At 34.0% G+C, this 23,958-nt stretch overlaps 1 protein-coding gene across 12 annotated transcripts in view; it reads right to left on the bottom strand.

Annotated features, from left to right (window-relative positions):
* ERO1A (endoplasmic reticulum oxidoreductase 1 alpha) overlaps window positions 1-23,958 on the bottom strand; it is a 41,228-nt gene that overhangs the window by 5,437 nt on the left and 11,833 nt on the right. For 4 of the 12 annotated variants that reach the window (XM_065871068.1, XM_065871061.1, XM_065871067.1 and 1 more), the window contains 9 exons: window positions 14,394-14,470; window positions 14,223-14,296; window positions 10,330-10,450; window positions 8,286-8,332; window positions 5,813-5,824; window positions 2,557-2,583; window positions 2,341-2,433; window positions 1,236-1,482; window positions 663-732 (listed from right to left, as the gene is read on the bottom strand). In XM_065871068.1, coding sequence (XP_065727140.1) covers window positions 663-732; window positions 1,236-1,482; window positions 2,341-2,433; window positions 2,557-2,583; window positions 5,813-5,824; window positions 8,286-8,332; window positions 10,330-10,450; window positions 14,223-14,296; window positions 14,394-14,470 — 768 coding nt within the window. The remainder of the gene's footprint in view (window positions 1-662; window positions 733-1,235; window positions 1,483-2,340; window positions 2,434-2,556; window positions 2,584-5,812; window positions 5,825-8,285; window positions 8,333-10,329; window positions 10,451-14,222; window positions 14,297-14,393; window positions 14,471-23,958) is intronic. The other 8 variants (XM_065871062.1, XM_065871065.1, XM_065871066.1 and 5 more) reach the window with 7 other exon arrangements.

Genomic DNA, 23,958 nt, shown 5'->3' with positions numbered 1-23,958 from the left:
GAAGCATCTCTCCCTTTAGTGACAAAAATCATGCTCTACACCCAGTGAGTGTTTAATAAATCTTCCCAGTGAGATTTTTTATTTGTAGTATTTTGAGGCAAATATGCACAAAGATGGTCTTGCCTGGGGTCATACCTCTACTAAGAGGTAAGGCAAAAACCAGAGCCCATTTTGTGTGATCTCAGGTCTTCTGTTCTTCCCAGAACTGCATCCTGGTGTAACTAAATTTCTTTAATTCCCAGTGAATGAGATGAATTGACAAAACAATACTGTAACCTCTCCTCCTAAAGAGCATCCTGTAATTTAGCCAAAACTATTTTCAGAATTCTCTCCAGCGAAAGACTAATTCTGCCCCTTGTGCTCTAGATCCCTTTCCTTTCATTCATAAGTTCTATTTACTACATGAGAGCATCAATGTGAAATGAAAGCCTTCTGTAAAGAGTACACATTTCTGTTGTTATTTTGAAAACAACACAAACTAGATCTTAAGTTGGATCTGCTTTTGGACATCTTTTTTCTTGAGGAAAAGAGATTATGACTCTGACTTTTCTTCTAATTTCAGGATGTATATCAAGATTTATTGTTAAGAATAAAAACACAGTCTTTATTCATACCTGCATGAGTTTGTATTTAAAAATTAAGTTAGAGTATAAAATTATTACCTTTAGTTTGTTTGCTTCTTTTTTGTCCCCAGCAAAAAATGAATTCTCATCAAAATGCAAAGGAAATGACCTACATTAAAAAAAAACACATAAATAACATATATTCTCTGCATAGAACAGAAAATATTTTCATGTATTATAAAACATTAAAAGTCCTGCTGATACCACATTTTGCTGGTCAGTGATGAATAATATAAGTAAAATAGAGTAGAATAGATAGTAAAATCAAAAATTCTATGCCCCCAAACAAATTCTTATCCTCAAATATAAAAGCTAACTGTATAATATAGTAGAAGTTATGCCCCAAACCCAACCTGTTCAACTAAATATGAAAATAATGCAAGTATCAAATACCAAAAGAATGGCTCTTAAAACTAAAACTATGTGCCTTTTAGTACATAAGTCAAAATGAAAACAAAACCAAAACTCAATTCTAAAAGACCTATGAGCAGAATTAGCTTTTAATTATTTTTTAGATAGTTTTCCTTTCTCTAAGTTGAATATTTAAGAATTTAATTTTGGATACCACTTGTCACTCTTCTATTAATGTATAAGTTGTAATACACAATTTACTTGATTTCATGAAGTATTTCCAGAAGTAACATTTTGTTTTCTGCATCTTGAACTTTATTTCCAGTGAAGAGTTGAAAATCCTGGCGCTCAAAGAATGGTACCACTTTAGATAAAGCCCTTAATTCTATTAAGTAGAGAAAGTACAAGTTCTTAAGCCTTCGTGGACCTTCTCCTTCAGTTAAAATTCCATCAAATCGCTGCTGAAATTCTGTAATGTTATGTCCCCATATTTTTTCCAACCAGGTATCTGAGAAGAAAGAAGAATTAAATATTTAAAAAACTGCATTTTAAAATTAAATAAGTTTTATTTTACTTATATTAGGTTATTGATGCCTGCAGAAGCTAATGTGATTTTATATTTTAAAATATATAATCAATACAACCATGAAAACTGTTTTACATAATTTAGCCTTTAATAGTTCCATATTAATATTTTATCTTCTAGAAGCCATCCTTAAAAGGAAAATAAACTCAATATTTTACTGAGAAACCAGGACCAATAAAATCAAATTTCTGAATATAAACATATCCATAAAACCAAGATACAGAAGTCAAAAATGACTATCTGACATTACTAATGAGTTTGAAGCCCTAATTAAAGTTACTATGATTTTGTTTCTAAGAAGTAAAACATACTGTAATTCTAGAAGAAATATGTTATTGATGAAACTCCAACACGGTCTAATTTTTCAACAGCCTTCGTAAAGCATGAAGAGCTGCAGAAAAAATGCTCTTACCTGTTAAACTCCAGGCCTGAAGCTGGCACACAAATATAGGGATTCTGATACAGTAATATCTAATGAAAAACAAACTATGCTCTTGAGAGCTTTTTTAATTCCCACAACAAAAGAACATTTCCAAAGTGACATGTATGATTTTGAGCAGCTTCTTAAAAGAAGGTGAAGAGAGCTAAGAACAGGCTGAACTTTATTCCTTATAAGGTCCATGGTTCCCACATTCCTGATTACTACCATTTAAGAATAAATCTTTTACTGCCTAATATTCAATAGGATCAATCCTTTCTCATCCAGGTAAATACCAAGAAAATTTTAAGAATACCTGAAAATAAGTGTGGTAAAGTGAATAAAAGTAAAATGTCACATACCTTGTAGAAGATACCGTGCACTCAAATGCACATTAATGCTTGCATGGAGGCCAGAAATAAGTCTGTAGAATGCTCTTTTTTCTACACAGAGGCCTGCAAAAAGTAATTTGGAAATATAAATTTCATATGTGAAATCTGTAAGGCAGAAAATTAATTTTATGTGCATTTAAAAATGAAAAAAATGTTATTTAAATTTGCTTAAAAATGTTCAATTACCTTCTAGCCAACTGTAAAAAGTGTTCTCTGAAATAAAAAGAAATATAAGTCACGAGATTGTAAAAATGCCAAAACGTAAGTTTTTCAAGAGTTTTAAAATACTATAGCAAATTTTGGACAAACAGTGATTCAAAGGTCCAAATTCTGTTTGTAAAGGAAAGAGAGGTTCTTGGTATGGATTCACTTTAAGTTCTACTTGGCTGCTCGGTCTTTAGAAGGCTTTAGCACTGCCTTAGGTGGCCCCAGCCTCATAACTTTCTGGATAAAATGTTTTATATGAGGTCAAAACACAGAATTTAAATAGTAAATCAATACATGGAAAAATACTTAGCCTTAGTAACAATTCATGCTATAAAAATTAAGAACTCATTATACACTTTTTAAAATGAGAAAAGTTAAATAAAAATTATAAAATAGTATTGGAGGTATATTATTATAGCTGGTAGTATTATATGCTATTCAATATTTCAAAAAAGCAATTCAAGGAGATGTTACAAAAACCAAACATCGTTTATATTTTATGACCTAATAAGATCACTGTTCATATACTTAGACTTGACAATTCTGCTTTTAGAATTATGGTCTTAAGAAATAACTCAAAATGGAGGTGGGGGGGTGGATAATCTGCAGAAAGATGATTATGTTATATATAATTTTTAAAACCTGAAATAATCAAAATATACAAGGCCTAAGCTGACATGATAGAATACTATATACTAGTTAACATGGTTGAATAATATAAAACTGTTAAAATGAGAAGAATGTGGAACACGACAATGCATGAAAATGTTTATTTGAAATAATATATAAAAAGGCATAGGAAATAATTATTATAACTATGTGAACATTCTATGTATACATTTACTAGCGATGACAAACATTGTACTATATAGTTCTTTTTACAAAGTTGTTTATAGTAATATTAATAATGAACCAAACAAGCATAAAAGTAATGGAAGAAATGACAAAGGAGGTAAGCAATAAATTTATATATTTATAGACTACATAAAAACATAAAACATCTGTGTGTCAGAAAACTTTATAAACAAATGCAAACAACAAACCGGGCAAAATGCAAATACAACAAAGGATAATATCCTAAGTATATAAAGTATATAAAGAGCTCATAAACTGAATAAAAATGCCAAAGTACCCATTAAAAATGGGCAAAAAATATGAATAGAGAATTCATAAAGGGAAAATATAAATGGTAGTAACACATAAAAAGTGTTTAGCCTCACTAACAATAAAATGCAAATTAAGCATATATTGTACAACACAGGGAATGTAGCCAATATTTTAAAATAACTATAAATGGAATATAACCTTTAAAAATTGTGAATCACTATGTTGCACACCTGAAACTTATATAATATTGTACATCAACTAAACCTCAATAAAAAAATAAATAAAAATTCAAATTAAAACTATAAAGATACTACTTTAAAGAGTAAAGGTAAAAATATAATACTTAATGCAGATGGGGGTTAGGTAAAACTAGCAGGCACAATGACTGGAAGGGGTGTAAATTAGCACACCCTTCCAATGACAAAAAGCAATCTGGTCATATGTATCAAGAGCCTAAAATGTCCTTATCCTTTGATCCAGTAGATCCACTTCTAGAAATCTAGGCTATTATGGGTGAATGTTTGTGTCCCCCCTAAAATTTATATGTTGAAGCCCTAACCCTCCCCCTAACCCCCACTGCTCCCCATGTGATGGTATTTGGAGGTGGGTCTTTGGGAGGTAATCAAAGTAAGGTCATGAGGGTGGGGTCACCATGATGGAATTAGTGTCTTTATAAGTAGAAGAAGAGACCAGAGCTCTTTCTCTCTCTATCATGTGAGGATACAGTAAGAAGGCCAGCTGTCTGTAAGCCAGGAAGAGGGCCCTCACCATGAACCAGATCTGCTGGCACCTTGATCATGGACTTCCCAGCCTCCAGAACTATGAGAAAATAAATGTCTTTTGTTTTAGCCACCTAGTCTATGGTATTTTGTTAGAGCACCCTGAGCTGATGAGGATATAGGCTAAGGAAGCAAGTAGACATGGTAATGATAATATATAAAACTATAAATATATCTATTATAAAAATATAAACATGTAAATAATAATAATTGTCAAAATGTTAGCAGAGAAGCAGTATGAGATAGTAACTAAAGCACAGACGCTGGAGCCAAACTGACCGATGTGAATCCTGACTCTGCTACTTACAAATCATAAGATTTTAGCGGAGTTGCTAAACTTTTTTGGGACTCATTTTCCGCCTCTATAAAATAGAGATAAAAATAATACCTCCTAGGATTGTTGGAAGGATTAAATAAACTCATATTTGTAAATTGCTTTGAAAAGTACTAGCATATCTTCTTAGCCATTATCATTATCTATTATTTTGGGGTTGTGGGATTACAAGTGATTTGTTTCCTTACTGGGAATCTCTAGGCTTTGAGGGTTTTTTTTTTCAAGTTTTGGACCATGAATTGGGGGGAGTAGGAGTGTGACAGTGCTTGGGACCTAGCCTTCTAAAGAAATTTTCAGTTCAGTTTTATAATCCTGAAGTAGATATTCTCTGAATGTGATCCAGTTAGATAATCACCTAATATATCAGCTTTCATATTTGACTAAAATGAATACTTATAAATATACTCATAAATAAGATATTTTCTCTAAGGACAGCCTCTACAGGTTAATAATCTTTTCTCTGATAATGAGAGACAGGTTGAGATCTTCAAATAGTAACAAAAATCATTTCAATCTCACTCATAAAGCAAAAACGTTCCCAAAAAGACAGAGTAAACCTAAAATATGTTAAAACTTTTAGCTTTATAATTAACTTAAAGAGCTGGCAATGATACCTACACCCAAGAGTCACCACAGGCTTGGAAGATGGTAGCTCAACACTCTGATCATGTCTAGAACCTTCCTATATGAGACCTAGTAGATACTAGAGTTCAACCAGTAAAGGAGACGTTTTCCCTGACAGAGGCTGGGGAAATGCCTAGCTTTCACGTGCAATAGGTAAAATGTACCAGTGAATTATCAGAGGCTGAGGCAGGCTGTCTCTACTGCCTGATCCCTGGCACAAAGAGTCACATTTCCCTTAACCTATGCTGTCACCCCTAGAATTTCAGGTAAAGAAATAAAAATTAACTTTTTCTTCGTCTCACATGCGGGAAGAACAAAACAAGTTTGCCCAACAAACATCTGAATGTATAAGCAAATTCATATATGTGATGTATGATAAAGACATACTTACCTTCACTTTTCCCTGAAAAAAGAAAACAAAATGCTTATTATTAAAAACTCCTTCCAGATGCTCCTTTTAAACTGCTACACTTCCACAAAAATAAGACTTAGTAGAGGTTACCTTTAGTTCATCAGTTCACCCACATAAATAAAATCTTAGAGGGAGATGTGCCTGTGACTGCAACTCTTTCTGGTGATGAAAGGAATTATGCCTGATTTGACTAAACAGTTTCATCGCCAAGAGCCTGGATAAAGAGTATTTTCAGCTTGTCCAAGATTTAATATGGGCTGACAGGAAAGAAAAATCTAATCTATCACCTGAGAGTACTCTTAAATATCTTAAGGACTCACAGTTATTTGGCTGTCAGAGTCTTTTCACTTATTTATTTGTTCTACAGCTATAACACAGTTTCTGCTAAAGATGCGTGTTATTGCTTCCAAACTCCTGGGACTGACATTATAAAATTTTACCTTATTCAGGAATATTTTTAAAGACTATTTGTAAGATTCAAATTATGCACAATTCAGCAGTTTGTATGCAGCTGCTCATCAACTACTGAAAAACTGTCTCCACTTTGCCACTTTTATTTAATGCCATTGTTTATTAAAGTACCATATGCTCATTGCAAATATATGTTAAAAAAAAGAAGACAAAGATAAAATAAAAAATATCATCCATAACTCCCTCTGCCCAAAGACAAATACCATTTACATTTTGGTAAATGTTTTTTTCTTTGTGTACAGGATATTTAGATATTATATCAATTATGTTTTTATAAAAAATATATTATAGGGCTTCCCTGGTGGCACAGTGGTTGAGAGTCCACCTGTCGATGCAGGGGACGCGGGTTCGTGCCCCGGTCCGGGAAGATCTCACATGCCGCGGAGCGGCTGGGCCCGTGAGCCATGGCTGCTGAGCCTGTGCATCCGGAGCCTGTGCTCCGCAACGGGAGAGGCCGCGGCAGTGAGAGGCCCGCGTACCGCAGAATATATATATATATATATATTATACATACTGTTTGGTACCTGCTTCTTCTCCTAAATGTGCTATTGATCACCACTGATATAAATGAATATAAATTCTCAGCAACATTTAGAATGGTTATATTCTACTATATGAATATACCATAATTCATTTAACTAGTTCCCTAACGATAAACATTGAAATTGTTCCCATTTATCTTTAAAATAAGTGAGGGTGGTTAATTAACTTATCAGCTCATAATGTGAGTTCATAGTGAAGATCATCTCTTGCCTGGGAATTTGCATTTCATCTGATAGTAAATCAATAGTTTCCACTGAGTACCATATGTGACTCCATATAAATCCAAAAGCCTTGTTTAAAGATGCTCTTTCATTTCTAAGAATGACGAGTCTGCCAACATTTAGGGAATGTTGCAATCTCACTGCCTTCCAGGAGGAAATTCATGTTTATTGACTCTATGAGATCAGCAGCTTTTCAAATAAATTTAAAAAATGAAAACCATTCCACATTTGCTAAAAGTACATCAAAGATTTCATCAGTAAGTGCATATTCAGAGAACAGGGATATATATTTCCTAAGGAAAAAGCCTGAAATCATACACTTGAAATGGTTTATTCAACAAACTGTTCTGTCTCTTATAGACTGGGCAGGGTTTGTGAGTTTCAATTTTACATCCCCTCTGCACCTATACAGTGCCTAGCACATAGTAAATGGTGGATAATCATTTGTTGGAAGAACAAGTGATTTTCACTACTGTAGACAAGACCGTTAAAGGAGGAGGGTGAATTTCATTGATCATTTATCTAACAAACTATTCCATCTGTTATGTTCCAGACTCTGTATTAAGGGATGAAATCAATAAATGCTGCCCATATGTCCAAAGTACCAGGGTAGATCAATAGATATATAAATAATAGTAAAATAATGCTAGCAAGTGGAAAGAGCTGTTAAGAGGAACAAAACAATACATAAGATCACTTTATGAGGAGAGAGAGATTACTTCCAGTTAAGAGGATCAGGGAAATTTGGGCGGGGAAGGCAGCATTTAAGCCAAACCCTGAGTGTAAGTAGAAAATGAAAAATGTTAATGAGATATAAAGTCATGTGAATTTGAAATCAGACTCCCAATATATATAACAATTTCAAGTTTTAGGAAAGATGTGAGGCAGAAGTTTTTTGGATATTCATTCAACTAAAAGATGAGTACAAATAGTAGAAAGCCTGAACACACACATTCTGCAAAAATGCATAAAAGAATAAATGTATAATTTAAACTTAATCCTATGGTAGTCTAACACAATGAACTTCATTACAAAAATACTCCTTACTGAAGCGTAAGTATTTTCAACACCAATTTCTCTGCAAGAATGAGGCATAACTTCGGTGAAAACAAGAATATATGATCTCAACTGCTCTATGCCAACCCTTATCTTGCCTTCTCCTTCCTTCTAACCAAAGTTCACTGGCTGAAAAATAACAGTGCAAATAAATAACTCACCGTGACCAGAAGCCAAAGGATTTAAAGGTCTTTTAATCGTCTGTGGCCTACAAACAAAAGAATTAAAGTATAAAATATAAATATGTTACCCATCATGTTATAATTATTTAAGTAAAAGTGAATTTATCTCAGAAAGTTTTTTAATGACTATATCCAAAATAAAATTGTTTCACTGATCTTATAAAATATTTATTTTCTCTAACTGCTTTAAGGGAGGGTGGTTATTTGTTTTAGTGATAATAGTTTCTGATCTTTTCCCATTGTAGCAGCCAGAAAGTCATTTCCTAATCACCTCTTCAAACAAAGGAAGAAAAAAATACCAGTCAAGCTCTTCTCCTAGAGTTACTAATATTTTTTTATATATATCATATATGTGTGTGTGTGTCACAAAGTACACTGCTACTTGAAAGACAAACAAGCAAAAACTGTAAATATCCAACACAAGCACTAAAATAAAAAAGGGAAAAAACAGTGTGGGTAGATTATTTTCCACTTTGGTAATTTTAAGTACATCAGTTTGCCCTGAGGCCATCAAGTTTGTTATGATTTCAATAATAGGTAGTATTTTAACAAGAAAAAAAAGAGAGAGTTAGTATGTCACTAAAGTGTTTTTAAATCTCAAAATAAATACTCATTAGTATCTTTAGTAGAGTGTAGGGATTGTTTTAATGTCCTTTTATCTATTTCACAAATTTGCACAGCTTGAGACATTTTGAGAACAGAACATGTAAGTTGTATTTTAACATCCTCAATTTAGTGCCTCATACATTGTTTATATTTTAGAAATATTATGGGGACCATGATATAAACTAGTTAGGAAATAACTATAAAACTTATATAAAATCTAACAAATGCTTTAGTTGGACTTTATTTTAGTTCACATCAAAAAAAATTAAGGAAAAAAACCTTTAAAGTAAGTCAATAAACTCAGTAAACCAAACATTCCTAATAATAGTCAAGAGAATTTAAATGATACACGTGGCAGAAATGAGTAAATAATGAAAACTCTCCACTTCCCAAACTGTAGAAATTCTGCAAGTCAAAAAAAGAAATTGCTGATCTCTTATGCGTATATTTGACATAAAAAGTGAAATGTATTTTTGCCACATTTGGGAACTCCAGAAATCTTCCCAGAACTATCCCCATCTCTGAGATAGCGTAACGATTGTGTGCACACAGGCACACAAACACACGCATCCCTTCCAAAAACCAATACATACATTGTTTACAACCTAGAGGCTTACAAGTGGACAAACTTGAAGCATGTCTCAGTCTCTCAATGATCAAATTGACAGCTTCCACTGTAGTGGGTAACAGTACAAAGGGGGTTCTTCCACTTACTAGATCTTTGACACTGGACAAATCACTTAACCTTTCCAACTCTCAGTTCCTCCATCTATAAACAGTGATGACTACAACACAGGGTTATTACAAGGACTAAAGGAGAAGATGTATGTAACATGCTTAGCACAATACCTGGCACACCGTGAGTCCTCAAATGTTACTAATTATAATTATTCTCTGAAAAGAATTTAACTTTAAAGCAGGTAAAATAACTATAGCCACAAAAAGAGGAGTATAGAGCACCAAAAAGAGAATTAGGAATTATACATCCTAATCTATTCCCTGCCACTAACTATATGATCTCTCTGGCTCTAGGTTACTTCATCTATAAAATGAGATTCTAGTACAGCAGAAACTAACAGAACATTGTAAAGCAACTATACTCCAATAAAAATTAATTTAAAAAATTAGATTCTATAATTCACTTAAGGAACATTTGTGAAATGCCTACAATATTCCCATAAAAGTCTAACACTGTTCTAAGTCTTTTAAAGAACAAAGAATTATTTGTTGAAACGCATGTCCACATGTTTCCCCAGAGGGCAACTGGATTAATGAACAAGTACATTTCCATGTCCAAATACATCCTTTAATAAGGTGAATTTGATTTGTTCTTTTAAATCATTGTGATTCTGTTTATTTGTTTATAAAGAGAAATGAACACATCTTTCAGGAATTTTGAAATGAAAATGACACGTACTTAAAACAGTTTTCTTCATAGATGACATTCCATATCATCCAAGCATCTGGTCCCTTGTAACCCGTGTAGCGCTCAGGATTCAGGAGCAAATCGACATATTCAGCATCAGGAGACTGTATGTCTGTAAAATAAAATGTTTTAATAATCTTCCTTCTTTTCAGTAACCTTAAAAAGCTAATATGACCAGACTGTATTCCATCGATTCTAAGGCACCACAAATGTAACAATGCATCTAGGATTTAAAAACACCTTTTTAGGAGAAATCCTAAAAAGAAGGGAAAAGAAGGAAAAAACACAGCCACATTAAATTACACACTGTTTACAAAGCATCTTGGTTTTAGAAATGGTAAAAAAAAAAATAGGAATATGTGAATTTTAGAATTGAAGGAACATAGTAATTCAATCCTTATAAGCTATCCAGGCAAAGAATATACCATACATTTCTCATCACATTAACCACAATGTGATGAGTTCATCAGTAACTAAGGTAAATGAAGACATATTAGTACCATACAGTTTGTTACCACATACTTCCTTCTTACATGACCACCATCAGGATCCACTACAAAGCTGCCCCAAAGGTATAATCCTAAATATTCAAAAAGTTATAAGCAGGATGATATTTGTATCAGCATTATTTATAAAAGGGAAAATCAGAAGCAACCTAAATGTCCAACAGAGCAGAGCACAGTCCCTGGAGCGAGACTGCCTGGGTTAGAAATCCAGGACCCACTACTTATTCACTTCGGTACCCTGGTCAAGTTATGTAAATTCTCTATGCCTTGGTGCCCTCATTTGTAAAATGGAGATAATACTCATAGCATTACTGTGAGACATAAAGAAGTTTATATGTGCAGAGTGCTTAGCACAACAGTAAGAGTATAATAAACATTAACTATGGCATTGGTATTATGATATATCTTAATAGACCATTTTACAGTCAACAGAACTGTTAAGTACAAAGGCTGTCTAATAAAATGAAAAGATAAGGCATTATAGAAAAGTTAATTACAGAGATATATGGAAAACATACCAAAATTGGTGGGATATTGGTTTCTCATACGTTCTATAAATTTGTATAATGTGTTATAACTTTAAAATAAAACCAAAAAATTATGGCCCCTGGTCCTCAGTGGCTTTGGGGAATTAGTTAATAACACGGTAATACCGGACTCATCGATAAAGCTTAACAGTATGAACCAACAAAGAATGAGGAAGTGAGTGAAAATGGCCCCAAAGCAACCAAAGTAGATGACAAAACTCTGAGCAAAGATGCTTACACGAGACTCCATCAAGCTCTCTAGAGTACCTACTTCTCATTTAAAAAACAAAGATAAAACTATGCTTGGTTATTTTTATCCCAATTCACAGTTCATTAGAGTCATAAATTAGGGGAAAATTTGCTTCTATAAACAGCCCAGTGACAGCACCTAGAAATAACTGAGAGTCCAAGGCAGAAGTAGCAATTAAAATAACTAGAAGAAGTAAAAATAAAAATTTTAAAAACAAATATGCATGGAATCACCTAGTTCAGGAACAGATATCTCTGTTCATCTCAATTAATACTATAGGTATTACCTCAGTATAGCAAACTATAATAAATTCATAAAAAATAACTCTGACTCTTAAAATATATATATAAATAACACTCAGCATCGAGTACTTTAAGACAGAATACTAACCACCAAGGAATGATTAAATTTTTAATATCTTGCCTCGTTAGAGATAAACATTAGTTGACATAATTTTACTTACAACAAATACTTCCTCTCTCCCAACTTTACTTAAAAAAAGGTTACTATAACCTTATTTTGCCAGAAAACAAAAGCTCAAATTTCTAATTAGGATTTACAAAATACCTTTTATCCTCTACCTACCATTTACATACATTATTTATTGCTTACAAAGCTGTCCTTTTTTTTTTAATATTTACCCTCCTTTAACAGAAGAAACAAATATAAATGGACAAGTTATTCACCCAAGATAACAGAACTACACCATATAAAGGAGTGACTTATTGATTTGTGACACAAATGTAAGCATGTAGTCTTAAAAGGATACTTCGGTTAAAGTAGTACCATTCTTTCTCTAACACTGCAGGCCTAAAAAAATTATGCTGCATGTTATAAGTTGAATTTTATCTCACATAACAATGTTTAAGCCAAAGAATCCTTGCAGAAAAGATGGCAAAGTTAGGGTTGGGAGAGCATTTTATCCCCCTTTCTTTACTGGCCTAAAGCTAGATATAAGTCTACAATTCTTTACCCAACACCCTTGGGGCCAAATGTATTTTGGAAATCAGAACTTTTCAGATTTTAGAAAGGTAATACAGTACATGCAACACATGTTCAATATTATTCTAGCAGGGGCTGGGACAGCAACCTTTAATCAAACACATAAAAACATGAACATAAACGTGCAGTAAAAACATGAATATTCACACTGAATGAATCTGTACTAAATTTAAGGAGAAAAATGTTCATTTTTCAAAGTTTTCAGATTTGAGAATTAGGAATAAAGGATTTTAGATATGTATCTGCCAAAATATGGTCATGGTTTTTATTAAGGAAAGCATATGTATCTTTTTTTCCAAAAATGAAGCCACAAATTAAAAATAAGTACTTTCCCTTTTTCTTCCCTCTTTTTGCTGGGGGAAGGGGTGTTGCAAGATTCATCTTTTGCTTATAATTAAAATGATCTATATCGTTCTTTTCACTGATTTTTTAGAAGATCATTAATCTGTTCCAAAAGAACCAAAGAAGGATACAAAAACTCAATTTGGTTTAATTTTGTTTAGCCAATTAAAAGGCTAACAAACTTACAAAAAAGTAGATAGTAAAAAAAAGGAAGACTAGGAGAATCTATAAATCTAAATAAATAAATCCATAAATCAAATGGTTCTAATGGGTTCTAGGGCTCCTAGATTTTAATCATACCAGAGCTCTGGCTTAGTTTTAGGTGTCACAGACACAACTCATGGTTCATTTTTCTCTTTTCCAAAAATAACACAGCCCATCATTACGGAAAATATTTAACAATCCAAGGCCAATATATCAAAAGCAGGTTTTTGCAATCTCTACCTTTTATCTATTTATGCAAAATACCTGTACATATCACAAAAATTATATATATTACTAAGTACACAGAACTGCAAAACTCAGGAGGTAAATTTTTCTTTTGCAGAAACTGGGTTTTCTTTTTAAATTGTTTTATTGTGGTAAAATATATATAACATGAAATTTGCCATTTTAACCATGTTTAAGAGCACAATTCAATGGCATTAATTTTATACATTCACAATGTTATGCAACCATCATTGCTGTTTCCAAACTTTTCTATGACCTCAAACAGAAACTCTGTAACCATTAACCAATAACTCACCATTCTCCCCGCCCCCTAACTCCTGGTAACCTCAAATCTACTTACTGCCTCTATCAATTTGCCTACTCTCTATATATCATATAAGTGGAATCATAAAATATTTGTCCTTTTGTGTCTGGCCTATTTCATTTATCTTAATGTTTTCAATGTTTATCCACATTGCAGCATGTATCAGAACTTCATTTCTTTTTATGGCTGAATAGTATTCCATTGTACGTGTATACCACACTTTGTTCATACATTCATCTGCTGATGGATACTTGGGTTGTTTCCACCTTTTGGCTGTTGTGAATAATGCTGCTGTGAACATGGGTGTACAAGTATATGCTTCCCTGTCTTCAATATTTTTGGGTATATGCTGAGGAGCTGAACTGTTAAGTCATAAGGTAATTCTGTGTTTAGCTTCTTGGGGAACTGCCAAACTGTTAGAAATAATTTTTTAAATTATTTTAAAAGAATTTCTTTTCCTTAGGCACAATCTTAATATGCATAGTATAAAAAAAATGTTATACCATCAGCTTCACAGAAGTTGTCTGAGGAATCATCATGCTTGGTCCACTGAAGAACAGCCTTCTGCGTTTCTTCACTTTAAACAAAGAAAAGAAATAGAGGTATTCTTTTTCTTAAGTTAACATTTCACATGAAAAAGCATAAAATACTACTGCAAAAAAAAAACCCCAAACCTTAGAGATTCATCCACAGCTCCAAGTCGTTCGGCCTGCTCACATTCTTCAATGAGATTATTGGCTTCTTCAGAATACTAAAACAAAAGGGAAATAAATAGAATTCAACTGATTGCATTTTTAAAACTTTTAAAAAAGAATTTCAAAGGAATTTGGGGTTCTTTTATACCTAGCACCATCCCCCTGGCTTCAAAACTTAAAAAAAAGGGCTTCCCTGGTGGCGCAGCGATTGAGAGTCTGCCTGCCGATGCAGGGGACACAGGTTTGTGCCCCGGTCCGGGAAGATACTGCATGCCGCAGAGCGGCTGGGCCCGTGAGCCATGGCTGCTGAGCCTGTGCGTCCGGAGCCTGTGCCCCGCAACGGGAGAGGCCACAACAGTGAGAGGCCCGTGTACCGCAAAAAAAAACTTAAAAAAAAATAAATTAGCCCCACATTCCTCCTGGAGCTAAAAAATAAAAGTCTTTGCCCTTTGTCTTGTTGGCAAACACGATTTACTATTATGTTGACAAAATAAAGAATAGTTTATAGTCTGATAACTCATTATCAAAATGTCCATTAAGAAAATCTTTGAGGTTAAAGAAATCAACTTGGCAAGGAGTCATGGAGCAATGTCCCACTTTCCTAATGACCTAACTGTCAGCATCGGTTTTCTCTTCCATAAAATACGTGGTTGGGCTAGATCTTGTGTGTCTACGATCCATTTCAGCTCTAAATGCCATGATTCTAAAAATGCCCTGGAATCTACCAAATCTTATAAAAAGTATTCCAATATCTTTAGGTGCTTAAAATATATTCTTTAACAACCATATTTCTTCTCAATGTCTAAGTCACTATATATATTCTGTTAGCTGTGTGCATGGCACAGGGGAAGTGACTGTGGATCATGAGATTTCACAACACACAAGTCATCACCACCATACAGCTAAAAGACAACATTGGAAGCAGGAGGCCACAAATTCAATCACTCAACAAATATTAACTGAGTGCCTATTATGTCCTTATTGTTAGGATGACCACACAAATGACTGTTCAGACTAGGACTCTTTTGAGGATAAAAGGGAACACTAAAATAACTGAAATGATACAATTTTTTGAAACCCTTATGTACTGAATTATAACGTGTTTCATTACACTGGTCGACCTAAAGACAGTTCAATTCAAAAACTACTTTCAAAAATGAAATTCTTTTATACATAATTAAGTATTAATGCATAAAGGGATATGATGTATTCAGCCCACTCTCAAATGTTTCAGAAAACAATAAGAATATGTATATACAAAAAGCATGCTGGGCTTCCCTGGTGGCTCAGTGGTTGAGAGTCCACCTGCTGATGCAGGGGACACGGTCCGGGAAGATCCCGCATGCCGCGGAGCGGCTGGGCCCGTGAGCCATGGCCGTTGAGCCTGCGTGTCCAGAGCCTGTGCTCCGCAACGGGAGAGGCCACAACAATGAGAGGCCCACATTCCGCAAAAAAAAAAAAAGCATGCTAAAACAAATGAGGCAAAATATTAAAGATTAGTGAATGTTTATAAAAAGTGTACAAAATGCCTTTATATTAATATTGCTACTTTTCTATAAGTTAGACATTATTTCAAAATAAAAAGTTAAAAATACTTATCAAAAAGTAAACAAAATTGTTCAAAAGATAACATATACCTATGTATTTTAATATACCTATGTATATTTAAAACAAAATTTTTTTAACTTTATCATTATAATTACCTGAATATTAAAACATAAGTTAAACAAAATAACTTTTCTTAGTTCCTACTTAATAATTTAATCAGCTTTGTAAGTCACGTCTGTCTCAAAACTATGTCCATTGGCATTTTTTCTGAAGAAAAATAATTTTTCCAATATGCTTATTATTTTCAATGTTTCATAAAATTGCCCACAATCATCTTCAAAGTTAATTTTAAGGTTAATTTGAAATCATCCATACCTTCAACTGACTCTTCCCTGCAGATATAATTTTTAATTGAGAAAATATTCTCTACAGGTAAATATATGAAAATGTTTTAGCCCACATATTTTCGCAGTTCTATTCTTTGCCTCTAAAGTAAATTTCTTCAGTAAATATTCTAAGACAAAACTCATCAAATAAGTTGTCTCTATTTTTTAAATTATTTTAAATGTTTTGCCAAATAGAGATGCTATGAAATTGTAAGCCTTCTCAATTTCATTCCATTTCAGGTCAGAATATAAATTTATCCAGCTAAAAGCAAGCATTCAACAAGAGGAGACTCTTCCCACAAGGGGAGATTCTCCAAAATACAATTATAAAATTTCAGAATTTAATCTAGTATACCATTTGAGCTTTCCTCACTTAATGTGTACAATTCCTCCCTCGTTTTCATAGGAATAAATAGTTAAGGTCTTTGTTTACAAGCTTTGTTATAAAAAGTGCAACTTGCTAAACCTTCAAAAGCTGAAATTTGTTTTGTTCTTTTCTTTAAGCATTCCACTAATTCATACTTTGAATAATGATTTTCTACTGATTTTGAAAATGCAACCAACATTTAGAGGGCTCATTTATTAAAAATCAATCAACACCAAAGAAGGACTCTTGGGTTGTTTTACAAAATAGCTCTTCAAAGGCTCAAACATTTAAAAAATTGGATTGATGATGGACAGCAAAGAAAGTCCTAATGCCATGCTAAAGTAATATTCTCTTCAGCATCATCTTCATTTCAAAACTTTATAGTCATTACTTAGTGTATATAAAAACAAAAACCTACGTATTTTGGCAATTACCACTTCTATCTTAAGTGGTAAGATATCACAGCATGTTTGGATGCAATTATGAATTTTGTATGTACCTCAACCAATTACAAATTCATTTCTGCTCCACAGATTTCTTGATTTAGTAAGGACATTGTTTTTACCAGGACATTGTTTTTTATCAAAATCTGTAGGTGTATTATCACCACAAAACAAACCCTTTGTCTTCAATTTTGAACTTTAAATGAATTTATACTAACATTCAGTGACAAGTGTTTTCCTTCAACAGAATGAACTTCCGAAAGTTTTACTTTGAGTCCATCAACTGAATGAAAAACCCAAACAATTTTTGGAATTAAATGATTTTCTATTGGAAACAGCTGATAATGGCATCATCTAATTATATGCAAAGCTCTGCACTGGAGCCAACACATTAATAGCTATGACTTCACTCTGTGTATGAATAAGAAAATGCGGAATCAAAAATGAGCAAAATTAGTTTAGATCTAAGGTGGAAAAAGTGCAGAACAGTGGTTGCCTCTGGGGAAGGAGTATGGATTGACTGGGACAGAGTATGAAGCAACTTTCTAGGGTAATAGTAACGTTCTATATTGAGACAGAAGCCTAAGTTACACAGGTGTATGCATTTAACAAATGCACACTTAAGATTTGTGCACTTCATTGTATATTAATTTTATGAAACATACACGTAAGCAAATATTGGACTCTACTTAATGATATACTTCCAGTTATGTATATATCTAGTTAATGACATATAGTGAGGGCAATGTGTACTGATGCTCACAATTTATTTGAAATGAGTCAAAAAAATAAGATGGTTTAACGGATGGCTAGAAGGATCGACAGATGGACAGATATGTGGTAAAGTGAGTTTATGAAAATGTTAATGGAAGAATCTAGGTGATTAGTATAAGAGTATTCTCAGGAAAATTCCTTCAACTTTGCTGTATGCATGAAAATTTTCATAATAAAATATCAGAAAAATTTAATTTAGAACAGTTATTTAGTCTAAATGAAAAATCACATATCCCAGAATGATATGTAAATGCACTGTCTCCAGCTACACGTGTCAAATTGTTGTCTTTAACACAGTCTTCTTAAAACGAACACTAACTTACAAAGTAGGTGCTAAGGCTGTGTCAGCAGATCTGTGTGTTTGGATTTTCATACGATCAGTGATACTTCCATGGCCCTTATGGAGAGTAAACGATGACCTTTGTGCAAGTTATATGTCATCAACTGTTCTAAGAAATGAAAATTCAGTACTTCATTTTTCATTAAACATGTACTTCCTTTTTCCTCTTTCAGTTATTTCAGGCAAAAGGATTCATTGTAAAATTTTTAAAGTACTAAATAGTAATAAGTGGTTGATTTGCACTATGCAGTAAAGGATAAAGCCACTATAAAGGACTACTCTCTGTATGCAGGATGGCTCATCCTCTGTTTCCCATATATATTTCTCATAAGCCTAACCTATAATTTCCCAGGTTTTTCACTGACCAGTCAAATGGCAGCTTGGCAGCTTAAGATATCTCACAGGTATGACATATACCACAGTACAAATGGCTGCTAACTCCAAAAGACCAGCAGCATAGCAGTGGCCAATGCTTCTCCCCCCGCTTGCCAAGACTGTAAGGACACAGGGAGGGGGAAGGGTAAGCTGGGACGAAGTGAGAGAGTGGCATGGACAGATATACACTACCAAATGTAAAATAGCTAGCTAGTGGGAAGCAGCCACAGAGCACAGGGAGATCAGCTCAGTGGTTTGTGACCACCTAGAGGGGTAGGATAGGGAGGGTGGGAGGGAGATGCAAGAGGGAGGGGATATGGGGATATATGTATATGTATAACTGATTCACTTTGTTATACAGCAGAAACACACCATTGTAAAGCAATTATACTCCAATAAAGACGTTAAAAAAAAAAAGACTGTATGGAGTTAGCTGTCCCCAGCCATTTGTGACTGACTGAAATTATTTTATCAGTAGTCACCTAGGATGTTGTCTTTGAAAGAAAGGTTTAGTTTCCTTACATCTAGAAAAGGTCAGGAGAGGAAGGACAAGATATTATTGGTCATCTTCGTGTTGAAGTAAGAAGTCTTTAGTGTACATACATCTGAAATATTATATAAGAGAGAAGACAACAGAGGAAGCTAGAAATACAAAGCATTTGGTCAACCAAATCTATCCTAACTTATTTTAATGCAACTGTTAATATTTTATTTAAAAAATTTAAAACTCGAGACAAATAATAAATCAGACAGGATGCCAGAACAACAAGCATAAACTGGTTCTGTCCCAGGCAAACCTTGGCATATGGTCACTTTATTTGCTCTTGTTACTAAATAAAGGCTTTGGATTTTACTCCAAGGGAGATGGGACACTTTAAACAGAGGAGAGATACAATCTGATTTCTTTGTTTAAAAAAAAAAAATCACTCTGGGGCTTCCCTGGTGGCGCAGTGGTTAAGAATCGGCCTGCCGATGCAGGGGACACAGGTTCGAGCCCTGGTCTGGGAAGATCCCACATGCCACGGAGCAACTAAGCCCACGCGCCACAACTACTGAGCCTGTGCTCTAGAGCCCACAAGCCACAACTACTGAAGCCCGCGCACCCTAGAGCCCGTGCTCCTCAACAAGAGAAGCCACCACAATGAGAAAGAAGCCCGTGCACCACAACGAAGAGTAGCCCCCTCTCGCTGCAATTAGAGAGAGCCCAAGGGTGGCAACGAAGAACCAACACAGCCAAAAATAATTAAATAAATAAATTTATTGAAAAAAAATCACTCTGGCTGCTGTCTTTAGAACAGACTAATATAGAGAGTATGGTTAGAAGTAGGCAGACCATTTAACAGGCTACTGCCATAATCCAGACAAAAAGTGATGATGACTTGAAATACAGCAGTAGCAATAAAGATTGTAAGATTCTGGGTGTATTTTAAAACGCTGTAATCAAAAATTGAATTTGTTCACCAAAAAGGCCTCGAAACAATGACAACCCAGTAAGAATTAGCACCGCAATGGCTCAGGTTATGATCACTAAACACCATTTCTCACTAAAAGAGCTAAGCGTTCCTTAGAAAAGTGGTTAATTCCAAGACTGAAGCACGAAAGGTACAAACTAAGCCTAGGACATCTTTTCATAATGGAAAGCAAAAAAATCTACTAAGACTACAAGGATCATCTCAAAAGGCAACAATTCCTAACTTGAAGGAGCTTCTCATGGCCAAAGATGGAACTCAAGTATTGAAACAAATAATGACTAAATGACTAGAGAAGATTCCAATACATTAAATATGTCAAAACTTAAGTTCATATTAATACTTAAAAATAAAAACCTTATTGGGCAACTTTGGAGGGTGCTGGGGCATCAACTCATAATTATTCTGAAAACTGGTAAACAAAGGAAAAGAATGAAGCGTTTATTCTATGTGTTCCATATAAACTGTATTTCAAGGCATCCAAAGAGTTGACAAGAAAAGGTCTTTATACAATAATAACAGATAGTTAGTATAGGAAAAATGATAAAATTAGAATATCAATATTTTCAAACCCCTAATGAAATGACGCAACTAGGTAATAAACATCAAGGCCGCTAAAACCTTCAGGTAAAAAGCTAGTAGGGAACATTATAATGGACGTATAATGACCCAAAGATCAATCTTAACATCATGAAAAAAAAGAGGAAACCAGACATTATGTGATGCAATTGTAAGTACACAGGAACTCTAATGAATATACATCAAAAAATTAGTCTGAGTCTGATAAGCCTTAATATCTAACTACAGGGCACCACATGCAAAAGAATGAAACTAACCCCTTTTTTACCCCATGTGCAAAAATCAACTCAAAATGGATTAAAGGCTTAAACTTAAGACCTGGACCCATAAGAAAACATAGAGGGTAAGCTCCTTGGTACCGGACTTAGCAAAGGTATTTTGGATTTGACACCAAAAGCAAAGGCAACAAAAGCAAAAATAAACAAATTGGGACTACGTCAAACTAAAAACCTTCCGCATGGCAAAGGAAATCAATAACAAAATGAAAGGGCAGCCTACAGAATGGGAGAAAAATATGCAGATCAGTTATCTGGTAAGAGGTTAATATCTAAAATATATTAAAGAACTCACACAACTTAATGGCAAAAAATCAAACAATTCAATTAAAAACTGGGCAAGAGGAACTGAAAAGACATTTTTACAAAGAACACATACAAATGAGGTATCTGAAAAGGTGCTCAGCCTCACTAATCATTAGGGAAATACAAATCAAAACCATGAGACATCACCTCACACCTGTTAGAATGGCCATCACCAAAAAGACAAGATAACCAGCATTGGCAGGGATGAAGAGAAAAGGGAACTACTGTGCATTGTTGGTGGGAATGTAAATTGGTGCAACCACTAAGCAAAACAGCATAAAGGTTTCTCAAAAAATTAAAAATGGAACTACCAAATGCCCGAGCAATCCCATTTCTGGGTATATATCACAAGGAAATGAAAACAGGATAGCAAAGAGATATCTGCACTCCCATATTCATTGCAGCATTATTCACAATAGTCAAGATATGTAAACAATCTGTCAATGGTTGAATATAAAAAGAAGATGTGAGATATATATATATATATGATGAAATATTATTCGGCCATGAGAAGGAAGGAAATCCTGCCATTTGCTACAACATGGATGGGCCTTGAGGGCACTGTGCTAAATGAAATAAGCCAGACAGAGAAAGACAAATACTGCATGATATCAATTATATGTAGAAACAAAAAAAAGGTCAAACTCATAGAAACAGAGAGTAGAAAAGTGGTTGCCAGGGGCAAGGAGGTGGGGAAATCAGGGAGAGGTTGGTAAAAGGGTGCAGACTTTCAGCTATAAGATGAATAAGGTCTGAGGATCTAATGTGTAACATGGTGACCACATTTGATGTATCATTGTTGTTGTATCATTTATATTTGCTGAGAGTAGAACTTAAATGATCTCACCAAAAAAAAAAAGATAAATATGTGAGATGATGGATGAGTTAATTAACTAAATGAGAGGAATCCTTTCAAAATGTGTGCATGTATCAAATCATCACAATGTACACTATAAACATCTTACAATTTTATTAGTCAACTGTATCTCAATAAAGCAGAAAATAAGTAATTTTAAAGGGGAATCTGACTCTGATAAGCTATAATACTTAACTACCAGTTTATGGAAAATGAAGAGAGTGATATGTTAAATGACATGACAGGGATACAATCACTAAATACATAATGTGGGAAATTCTATAGGATATTGATTCATTTCCTTCAACACATAAGTGGCAAAGAAAGAAAAAGGGCAGTGGGGTGGGGAATGAATCTAGATTAAAAGAGACTTAAGAGCAGGAAATGTTCAAGTAGAACCAGAAAATAAAGAAGTGCTAACAAAAGGGAAAAAAAAACAGTGATGGGGGTATGTCAAAGGGACACAGGAGCCAACTGAAACAGCTCCCAAGTGTGAAAACTGAAATGATATGAACAACAAAATAAAGGAGTACTAGGTTATAATCCACGATAGAAAATAAATACTCACAAGACAAAGAAATGATTGAACAAATAAGGAAATGGAGGGAAAAGATAACAAATCTCTCACACTGAAGAATTCCAAACAATTTATACCCTCAAGGAGATGAAGCATCCTAAAATGTGGGTGGGGCCTAGTAACTTCCTTCCAAAGAATAAAGTATGGAAAGGGCAAAAAAAGAATAAATCTGCAGTGGAGAAAGCTGACAAAAAATACCTCAGCCAGGTGATCAAGGTTAACATTAACAGTGATAAGTCATGTTGATAGTATGTACCCTTGATATAGGATGTGATGAAATGGCACTTTTTCTTTTTTAACATCTGTGGTCTTCTTTCCAAAAATACATAACCCCAGTCTAATCATGAGAAAAATATCTGACAAATCCCAACTGAGGGACACTCCACAAAATACCTGACCAGTACTCCTCTGAAACACCTTTATCGAAAACAAGGAAAGTCTGAGAAACCGTCACAGTCAAGAGGAGTCTAAGGAGACATGACAACTGAATATAATATGGTTTCCAGGATGGGATCCTGGAACAGAAAAAGGACATTAGGTGGAAAACTAAGGGAAATCTGAATGAACTATAGACTTTAATTAGTGATAACATATCAAAATTGGTTCATTAATTGTAACAAATGCATCATACTAATGTAAGATGTTAATTATAGAGGAAACTGGGTATGGAGTATACGGAAAAACTGTACTATCTCTACAATTTTTCTGTAAACCTAAAACTATTATAAATTTTTTAATTTATTTAAAAAGAGAGAGAGAGAGACATAGAGACATCAACCAAGCGCAATGTGTGGAATATGTTTGAATCCTGTTTCAAATCAACTATTAAGGCACATATGAAACAACTAGAGAAATTGGAACCCTGACTTTGGTTATGTGGGGCTGTTTTAGTGCTTTTTGTCTTAGAGATGTATATGAAGTATTTGTAAACAAAATGAGTTATCTCAGATTGGCTTTGAAATAACTGGGAGAATGGAATGGGAAGTACAAATGAAACAAGATTGACCACATATTGGTAATAGCTAAAGCTGCGTGATGGGTACACATGTTTTATTTTGTTTTCTCCCCTCTACTTTTACCTTTCAAGCTTTCTTTAATAAAGGGTTAAAGAAAAGAAACAAAAGAATTACAGCCACTGAGTACAAATAACTTTCAAGGGGTTTCACTGCAAAGGGGAGCAGAGAAGTCGGGTAGTAGCTGGAAGGGGAAGTGAATTTTTTTACTTTTTGCTCAATACTAGACACATTAA

The sequence above is a fragment of the Phocoena phocoena genome, chromosome 2, assembly GCF_963924675.1.
Source record: "Phocoena phocoena chromosome 2, mPhoPho1.1, whole genome shotgun sequence".
NCBI lineage: Eukaryota > Metazoa > Chordata > Mammalia > Artiodactyla > Phocoenidae > Phocoena > Phocoena phocoena.
This window is presented reverse-complemented; position numbering and strand designations above follow the sequence as displayed.